The sequence below is a fragment of the Cebus imitator genome, unplaced genomic scaffold (assembly GCF_001604975.1).
Source record: "Cebus imitator isolate Cc_AM_T3 unplaced genomic scaffold, Cebus_imitator-1.0 Scaffold112, whole genome shotgun sequence".
NCBI classification, from domain to species: Eukaryota; Metazoa; Chordata; class Mammalia; order Primates; family Cebidae; genus Cebus; species Cebus imitator.
This window is the reverse complement of record NW_016107427.1, coordinates 2,022,721-2,033,054: the sequence shown is the minus strand read 5'-3', so window position 1 is coordinate 2,033,054 and position 10,334 is coordinate 2,022,721. Positions and strand designations below refer to the sequence as shown.

Here is a 10,334-nt window from a genome sequence, read left to right as displayed (position 1 = left end):
CAGTAAGACTGCTATACACCCAGTAGAACGGCTAAAATTTTTAAAACTAAATGGGCGTAATGGCTCACAACTGTAATCCCAACATTCTGGGAGACCATGGCGGGCAGACTGCTTGAGCCCAGGAGTTCAAGACAAGCCTGGGCAACACGGCGAAACCCATCTCTACAAAAAACACAAAAATTAGCTAAGCAAGACGGCATATGACTATAGCCCCAGCTTCTTGGGAGGCTAAGGTGGCAGGACTGCTTAAGCCTGGGGGGCAGAGGCTGCAGTGAGCCATGATTACACCACTGCACTCTGGCCTGGGTGAAAAAGTGAGAACCTGTCTCAAAAAAAAAACCAAGAACAAAAAACAACTGGCCATGCCAAGTGTTAGCAAGGAGGTGGAGCAACCGACAACTGGAATGCTTAATGCACTGCTAGGGAAATGTAAACTGGTACGACCACTTAGGAAAACAGTTTCACCGCTTCTTTAAAAATGAAACATACACTTCCCATTATAATCCTGGCTATTTACACAGAAGAAATGAAAGCACACATCCAAAGAAAGAAATGCACACAAATGTTCATAGCAGGTTTATTTCTAATAGCCTAGACCTGGAAACAAACCAACTGTCCACCAACAGGTAAATATATAAACAAATTGTAGTCTATCCATGCAATGGACTACAACTCTGCAATAAAAAAGAACAAAATACTGACATAGGCAACAACACGGATGAATTTCACTATAATCATGCTGAATGAAAGAAGTATGACAGAAGACAAGTACATAACAACCTATACAGTAAGTGAAAGCAGATGGGTCACTGCCTGGGAACTGGGTAGAAGAAGGGAAGAAGGGAAAGATGAATTAAAAAGGGGGCAGGAGGAAACTTTTGGGGATGACAGACACACTTATCACCTTGACTGTAGTTATGGTTTCATGGGAATGCACATAGATCACAACTCACCAAACTGTACACTTTGATATGTCAGTTTACTATATGTCAATAGTACCTCAGAGCTTTTTTTAATTTTTAAGGTGACTGGGGAAAAAAGATAGCATAAAGTCTTAAAAATGAAGCACAAACAGGGATAAAATAATTATAGCATGTATAACCAACACAAGATTAGGGGTATATAAAGTTATGGGAACATATAAAGAACTCCTACAAGTAAATAAGAAAAAAATAATTCATGTAAAATTTCCAAAAAAAAAAAAACATAGACATTTCACACAGGAAAAAACAAAAATAGCCTATCTACATAAAAGGATATTCAACTTCATTCAGAATCACGGATGTACAAATTAAAACCTCAAGATACGACATCATATTCATCAAATTGCTAACGAAACACAACACACCACCAAGGTGTTAGCAACCATGACTAGCACTGGGAAAGTTCACTGCTGCTAGCAGCAATACATACTAGACAACCACACTGAAAAGCAGTTTGGTATTACCTAGTAAAGCTGATTATGAGTGTTCCATGACCCTGTTAAAATCCAAATGTGTTCACCAAGACACACATTCAAAAACATTCACAGCAGCATTCCTTGTAAAAATAAAAAATTGGAAATAACTCAAATGTCCAACGATGGAATGGATGAATTCTGGCTTATTTACTGTGGGTAACCCCCCACATGGGCACCGAGGAAGGAGAGCTGTGCAAACCCCAGGCACAATTAGTGTCTGAATAATATCTTAGTTTATAATGTTATCACTCAGCTATTTCCTTTATATAATCCTTTACATATAATCATGTAGTAGCTTATAGTTGGAACAATTAGTGCCTGAAGTATAACTTACTGCTTACATACATCTAGCTTATATAATCTTAGTACTTATATCTAGAATACTTAGTTTCATATAATCTTTCTATGTAGTCATATAAATACTGTAGTCCATATAATCATATATATGTTTTATATACTCATATAAGTATTGTAGTTGGAGCTGTACCGACACATTTAGCGCCAACTTATATAATCCTTCTATATAACCATATAGTAGTTTATAGTAGGAAGAATGCCTAGAGCAGTTAAAGAACAAAAGCAGTATATGGGAAAACAGCCAGACCAGGACAAGAACCAAAGACCCAGGCGGTGGCATCCCTGCCTGAAAGGGCATACGCTGTATGGCAAGCCTGGAGCAAGAGCCTCTCCTCCTGATAAAGGAGTTGTAGTATCTTGCATCCAGTTCCTGTGGAAAGTAGGCCTCAGGCCTGAGATCCCTAACCGAGGGAAAAGAATCCCTCTGGTGTGACCAGGTCACGGTGGCTGTACACCCTGTCAGCCTTTTCTTGCTTCTGTGCTAGCTCAAATCATCGTCCCATAAAATATCTTACAGAAGAGCACAAGTCTGTCAGCTCCCACTGCACTGGTTTACAGTATTCTTCTATAAGAATCCTCTGAAGTCTCTAGCCTCCAGATAAGAAGTGTTACGCATGGCACTTGTTGCACACAGCTCACCTCCTTGCCTCAGTGACCTAATGGGGGTGGACCCCCTTTTCTGTACATGACCCTCTACTACTACGCCCGGCCCACCTCTCTGCCCAGGTGACCTAATGGGGAGGCCCCCTCGCTTGTTACTCACATGATTATGTATGCCCTATCACTAAGCCTATAGATGACCTCGCGACCCTTCCCCCTGCTTTGTGCCTAATAAATACAGACTCTTCCGGACGTTCGGGGCCTCGCCTGTCTCTACTCACAGGTGGCATGGCCCCTGAGCCCAGCTGCTCTTCTCCAGTTCCTCTGTGTCCTGTCTATTTCTTGGATCCTGCAGCGAAGCACAGCTATAGGGGACACCCCATGACCCAGTGGGGCTGAAGCCCTATGATTCACAAAATGAAATACTTCTCAGCAGTGAACATGAACTAAGGCTACGGTTATGCACAACATAATGCAATTTCAGTAGAGGATAGGCTGCATATATGAAGAGCATCCCTAAGATTATAATGGAGCTGAGAGATCACTAATGATGTATGTCACATTTTGCCTGCAGTATTCAGTACAGTCACAAGTTGCACAGGTCTGCAGTCTAGGAGCAACAGGCTCCACCATATAACCTAGGTATGTAGTAGGCACTGCCATTTGGGTTCGTGTAAACATCCTTTAGGACGTTTATACAATGATGAAATCGCCTAACAACATATTTCTCACTATGCTGGCATTAAGCAACATGGCCACAAATGCTTCAACATAAATGAATTTCAGAAACAAGGCTGAGCAAAAGATTTGATTCACAGAACCCATATTGTATAATTCCATTTCTACTAAGTTCAAAAACAGGTAAAAGTAAACAATATGTTAAGTAGTACATATAAAGAAAGATTTATACAAAATTCAGAAGGGTGATTAAGTTTTGGTGGTGGTAGGAAGGAGCACAAAGACTTGCAAGTTATTGCCACTGTTCCATTGAAGCTGGTGCCACGGACACAGATATTCATTTTATCATTTAATCTGAACATACACCTTTTCTACACTTTTACATATACAATATTCTTTACAATAAAAAGTTTTAAAACTGGGCAAGACCCTGTCTCTATAAAAATAGTTTTTAAAACTAAAACGGGGTAATCATGGGGAAACATCACAGTAATAGGAAGGACAGACTGGGTCTGGTGGTTCAGGGAGGGCACAAGTGATGAGGTCAACCAAGTAAGGAAAGTGTCACCGCACCCAGGAGGCCCAGGAGAGGAGCATATCGAGCCTGGAGAGTTAGGGGACAACAATGAGGCCAGGAGGGCTGGAGGAGAGGGAACCAGGGCAGAGCATGCAGAGCCACACAGGTCACCATGAGCACTCTGGTTGTGGTGCAACAAGGGTCCTGAGCAGGGCAGCATGATGGCTCTCTGCTGTGCTGAAGGCAGAGGAAAATGCATCAAGAGCAGGAGGTAGAGGATCGGCTAGATTCTAGGCAGCAATCTAGGCCAGAGGCAAGAGGCGCTTGGACAAGCAGGGAGCAGTGAGTAGAGACCGGGATGAAGTCTGAAGGAAAGACACATTACATGTGGCTATAAAAGATGAGGTTTTAAGGAATTTACCCCAACAACTGGAAGAACGAGGCTACGTTCAGTGCAGAGAGGGAAGGGTGTGTGAACAATGACGGTAGAAAATGCAGGAGCTCAGTTTTAGAGCTCAGTTTCATATACACGTTAAGTTTTGGGTTCCTATTAGATACTGTACTGGGTTAAATAGCGTCCCCTGAAAATTCAAGCCCACCCAGGTTCTGTGAATGTGACCAAATGGAGACTGGGTCTTTGCAGATGTAATCGAGTTAAAATGAGGTCATATCATTTAGGTGGGCCCCAAACCAATTACTGACATTCTTGTAAGAGAGGATTTGGGCACCAATGCACACAGAGGGAAGATGGCCAAGTGAAGATGAAGGTAAAGATTGGAATTACACTACCTCAAGCAAGAGAACTCCAATAAACGCCAAGGATAGCCAACAACCACCACTAGCTGGAAGAGCCAAGTTAAGGGTTCTCCCCTCAAGCCCTCAGAGGAAGAATGACCCTACCAACACCTTAATTTTAGATGATTTTGATTTTAGTGCCCACCATGGGTAGCACTTTGTATGGTAGCCCACTTCTACCTGGGTCTATCTCTGACACTCCTAGGAAAGGCTGGATGATGGATGAAGACAACATCAAAACAAAACAGCAGTTTACAACAACTGAGTTCTTTCCTGGCTCTCCTTTTTTCCTGCTTATGAACCTAGGCAAAACCTTGTCTGCTGCTCAATTCCATAAAATTTGTAAAATTAGGGGGCTTTAGCAGAATCATAGCCAAGGTCCCACCACCTCTAAATTCTGCAGGTGTATGACTATTCCCAAAAACAATAAAGTGTGCCTGAACATCTATCCAAATCTATCTAAACCCCATTCTGTGCAGAGGTTCTGTCATGTCTACCTTTACACTGGGATGCGCTACTTTCAAATACATCTGGGGGACAAGCTAGATGTTAAGATACACAAAAAAATAAACACTAAATGGATAACAAACATATCACATTATTAAGATACAGGGGGGAAAAAGTCCCCTCAATAACATGCTGTATTCATCTTCTGTCACTGCTGTAACAAATTACCACAAACTTAGTGACTTGAAACAATATCCACTGATGATCTCAGAGTTTCCAAGTGTCAGAAGTCTGGACACAGCATGGGCCAGCTAGTTCTCTGCTTACAGTCTCACCAGGGCTGCCACTCCAAGTTCATTGAGGTTGCTGACAGAATTCAGTTCCACAGGGCTGTTGGCCTGGAGTCATTCTCAGCTTCTTGAGGCTGCCTGCCTTCCTTAGCTCATGGCTCCTTTGTCCAACTTCACAGACAGCCACAGAAAGGAGATCTTGTCATACGTTGAATCTCTCTGACTGCCTCCCATCCTGCCTTCACTGCCTCCTTTTGAGCCTTATGTGATTACTGGATCCTCCAGGGTAATCCAGAATAATCTCCCTCTCTTTAAGTCAGCTGACAGTAACCCTAATTATATCTGCAAAGTCCTTCCACCACAGTACTAGAAAGTGTTTGAATAACTAGGGCATGGGGATCTTGGGGAGATAGCTTTAGAGTTCTACCTTCTACACATGATCCAAAATTTCATGTTAACATGTAAAAATACACAATACACTTTTGTAACGTACCTTTGAAAATCAACCATTATTTAGGTTTTACTACTGCCAACTAATTGACAATATAATTGAAATAATAAATGAGACTTTTGTAAGGACAGTAAAAGGGAGAACATATCATTGTTAATGCAAATATCCTTAGAAAATACAAGTTCAACAGTGCAAAGACTGGCCTGAAGCAGTGGCCTGAACTTAATTTCCCATGCAGGGATTTAATGATTTTCTTCTCAATAAAAAATGACAAAATACCGGTTCACAGTCTAGCCTAAACCTAGAAATAGGGATAAAATAAAACCAAAACAGACAGAAACACAAACCAGGATGCCAAGAAATGGTAGGTGTTCACACATCTAACCCACCAGCCAGGCTTCCCATGAGGACACAGAAGTAATAGTTCCCTGTTCTAGTGTGAACGCTGTCAGAATCAAAATGGAGTCACTTTTGTCAAGCCCTGACAACATGGAGGGAGGTCAAGATGAAGACAGAAAAAAGGCCAAGTATAGTGGCATGTGCCTGTAGTCCCAGCTACTCAGGAGGACAGCTTGAGCTCAGGATGTCAATGAGCTGTGATTGTGTAACTACACTCCAGCCTGAGTAATAGACTGAAACCCTGTTTAAAAAAAAAAATTTGCCAAAAATATGCTTAATTTTTATTGCTGAAAAATGCTAACAATCATTTGAGGCTTCAGCAGGTCATAACCTTTTTGCTGGTGCAGTCTTGCCTGGATATTGATGGCTGCTGACTGATCAGGGCGGTAGTTGATGAAGGCGGGGTGGGGGTGGGGGGGGTGGCTGTGGCAGCTTCTGAAAATAAGACAAAAATTAAGTTTGCCACAAGGACTGACTCTTCCTTTCACAAAAGACTGCTCTGTAGTCTGTGATGTTGTTTGACAGCATTTTACCCATAGGGAACTTCACTCAAAATGGAGTCAATACCCTCAAACCCTGCCACTGCTTTGTCAACTATGTTTATGGAATAGTCTCAATCCTTTGTTGTCATTTCAAAACAATGTTCACAGCATTGTGACCAGGAGTAGATTCCATCTCAGGAACTACTTATTTGCTCATCTATAAGAAGCAACTCCCCATCTGTTTAAGTTTGATCATGAGATTTTATCAACTGAGTGACAGCTTCAGGCTCCACTTCTAATTCCAGTTCTCTTGCTATTTCCACATCTGCAGTTGCTTCCTCCCCTTTAAGTCATCCATGAGGATTGAAATCAACTTTTTCAAACTCCTGCTGTTGATACGATGACCTCCTCCCATGAATCACAGATGTTCTTAATGCCATCTAGAATGATAAATCCTTTCCAGAAGGCTTTCAGTTTTCTTTGTCCAGATCCATCAAAGTAATTACTCTTCATGGCGGCTAAGGCCTTATGAAATGTATTTCTTAAATAAAAGTCAAAATTGCTCCTTGATCCATGGGCCACAGAATAGATGTTGTTAGCAGGCATAAAAACATCTATCTCCTTATATATCTCCACAGAGCTCTTGGATAACCAGGTGCACTGTCAGCAATAATATTTTGAGAATAATCTTTTTTTCTGAGCAGTAGGTCTCATCAGTGGGCTTATATTCAGTAAACCATGCTGTAGACAGATGTGCTGTCATCCAGGCTGTTTGTCCATTTCCAGAGCTCAGAGTATTTAACATAATTTTTAAGGGCCCTAACATGTTCCGAATGATAAATGAGCACTGGCTTCAACTCAAAGCCAAGTTAAAGTGACCGGCATTAGCCCCTAACAAGAGAGTCAGCCTGTCCTTTGAAGTCAGTCATTGACTTCTCTCTAGCTGTTTCAGTTGTAAATGGCATCTCCTCCCAATACTGTAAAAGCAATTTTATGTACCTTGTAAATCTATTACTCAATTTAGGAGCCACTTTCATCTTGATCTTAGCTAGATCTTCCGGAGATATTGCTGCTTCACCGTGTGCTTTTATGTTATGGAGACAGGTTCTTTACTTAAATCTCATGAACCAACCTCTGCTAACTTCCAATTTTTCTTCTGCAGCTTCCTCACTGCTCTCAGCCTTCATAAAACTGAAGAGTTAGGGCCTTGCTTGGATTAGGCTTTGGCTTAGGGAATGTCATGGCTGCTTTGATCTTCTAATGAAGCCACTAAAACTTTCTCCATATCAGCAGTAAGGCTTTTTCACTTTATCACTCACTGTGTTCAACAGAGCAGCACTTTTAATTTCCTTCAAGAACTTTTCCTTGGCATTCACAACTTAGCTAACTGGTGCAAGAGACCTAGCTTTCAGCCCATCTTGGCTTTCAACATTCCTTCCTCACTAAACGTAATCTTTTCTAGCTTTTGATTTGAAATGGGTGGAGTGTGACTCTTCACTTGAACACTTAGGGCCCACTGTATGGTTATTATTGGCCTAATTTTAATATTGTTGTGCCTCAGGGAAGACAGAGGAGAGAGAAGGAGAAACAGCCCGTCAGTGAAGCACACAAAACATTTATTAGGACTGCCATCTTTTAGGGGCATAGTTTGTGATGCCCCAAAATAATTACAATAGTAACATCAAAGATTACTGATCATACATCACGGTTAACAGATTAAAACGTGACACAGAGACATGAAGTGAGCACATGCTATTAAAAAATGGTGCCAACAGACTTGCTCCCATGCAGGGTTGCTTGTAAAAAAAACTTCTAAACTCCTGAAAAACAAGCTCTGCAAAGTGCAAGCAAAGGGCAGGAAAGTGAAGTGTGCCTCTATGTTCTGCTTTCGGAGACACTAGGTGGCGAGCGTTATTTGAACGTTTACAGCAGGCCCTGTGTATCTGCAGTTGCATATTCATGGATTCAACCAATGGATGAACACAGGAATACAAAATATTTGGAAAAATAATTTTTAAAAAAATTTAAAAATACAAGTTACAAAATCAGTATAACTATTTGCACAGCACTTACATTGCATGAGGTACTATAAGTAACCCTGAGATGGTTTAAAAGTTATGAGAAGTTATGTATACATTAAATGCAAATACCACACCATTTTATAGTAGGGACTTGAGCATCCGAAGATTTTGGTATCTGCAGGGGGTCCTGAAACCAATCCCCTCCAGATACCAAGGGAAGAATGACCGTAAGTGAATGAGCCTGTATCTGCAATGTTTTGGTCTGCGTAAGCCAAACATCAACTCTCACTGTGCAGTGTCACCAATACAGTTTTAAGAACTCAAGCTACATGTATGTTTACCACTTTTTAAAATCACATTCTTTTAGCTTATTTTTAACTTTCTTCCAAAATTACCCTCACTCTAACTACAATAGCAGCAGCTAACTTATTAAGTGTATGCACTTCATCTGCAGTATCAACTTTAACCTTTTAAGGAAACTGCAGAGACTGAGAGAGAGGAACAAAGTCAAAGAGCTAACAAGCGGAGAGGGTGGGTCTGAACTCAGGTCCGCCTCTCCAGGGCCCTGCTCTTAGCCAGCTACTATCTTGCCTCCACCGGCGAGTCATGTTTCTGGCGCTTTCAAACATAATGGCATCCCAAGACTTCTCGCAGCAATTCTTCCAAGCGGGCATTCGGTGTAAAACGATGGAATACCGAGCGTTCCTAGGTTCTCATTCTCACTTCGCTTTCCTCAGACGTTAGAAATCTACTTACCGGCTAGGAAAGCACTAGTGAGGCTTTCTCAACACTACCTAGGAGCAGTGACAGGTGGCATTGTTCAAAAGCCCTGTTCCTTCATTAGAGAGAAAGCCAAAATCTGACCTTTCACCTAAAGCTCCACCAACGAGCCTTTCTCCTTTTAACCCACACACTTTCCCCCTTAATTCCTCAGCGGCAATTCAGGCCTTCTTCCCCAAGCTCTCACTGCACGTTCTCAACGCTACCAAGAAAAGAAAAAAAACACAAAAGAAAAAAAAAGCCCGCAGAGACTCAACTGTGTGCGCTCTCATCTAACACGGCGCCGGCGCCGCCTGCACTGACGCTGGGAAGGTTTCACTTCACAACTCGACACGTGAGGGCGGGCAGCCGGCACAGAGCGCGACGCTCCGCGGGACCCACCACCGACCCACAGCGGGGCTCACGGAGCAGGCCCCGGGCCCGGCTACCCTGCCAGGCTCCCTACCCCAACCCCGCCGGACGACGCGGGCCCGGGAGCAGGAACGCGGGACGCTGCTGACAGCCCGGTCCCCGAACTCACGTTTGTACTCGGCCATCAGCCTCTTGAGCGCTGTCCCCGCCATGGCCCCGCAACAGCTGCGCAGAGCGACCTCGCCTCAGCCGGGCGCGTCTCTCCTGCCCCGACGCCGGGGGCTGCTTCCGGGTCTCCGTCGCGGGACCAGGATCTCTTCCGGGGCGTGCCGCCTAGCGCGCGTGCGCGATCGCGGAGGCGCGCTGTCCGGGCGGCGGGAGCCCAACTCGCGGCCGCGAAACAAGACTTTCCTGGTTCCTGCCCGGTGTTAATCGCTCTGCGGGGTTGGTTCGGGTCCCGGCACTTCCAGAGGCCTCAGGGCCCTGGTCTGGTAGACTTTCTGAACGGCGGCGCCCGGTCTAGTGTGTGTGTGCTGCCTGTTCTGTGCCAGCCGCGCGAGGCCGAAGGGCGGGAGAATGCGTGCTGAGTGGGGGGAGGGCGGGGACGAGATAGGAGGTCGGGGGCGCGGTAAGGATGCGGGGACGGGACGGGACGGGGGGTGGGGAAGATGGTCACGGGGCGGTCCGGGGCTGGGGCGAGGGACAAG

General features: G+C 43.9%; 1 protein-coding gene across 3 annotated transcripts in view; it reads right to left on the bottom strand.

The window, feature by feature from the left end:
* The window catches only part of UBE2G2 (ubiquitin conjugating enzyme E2 G2), a 39,011-nt gene extending 28,896 nt beyond the window's left edge, over positions 1–10,115 (bottom strand). For 2 of the 3 annotated variants that reach the window (XM_017538711.2, XM_017538712.2), the window contains exon 1: positions 9,797–10,115. In XM_017538711.2, the coding sequence (XP_017394200.1) occupies positions 9,797–9,839 (43 nt within the window). In that variant the 5' untranslated portion in view covers positions 9,840–10,115. The remainder of the gene's footprint in view (positions 1–9,796) is intronic. The other variant, XM_017538714.2, reaches the window with a different exon arrangement.
* Between the last annotated feature and the right edge of the window lie 219 nt (positions 10,116–10,334).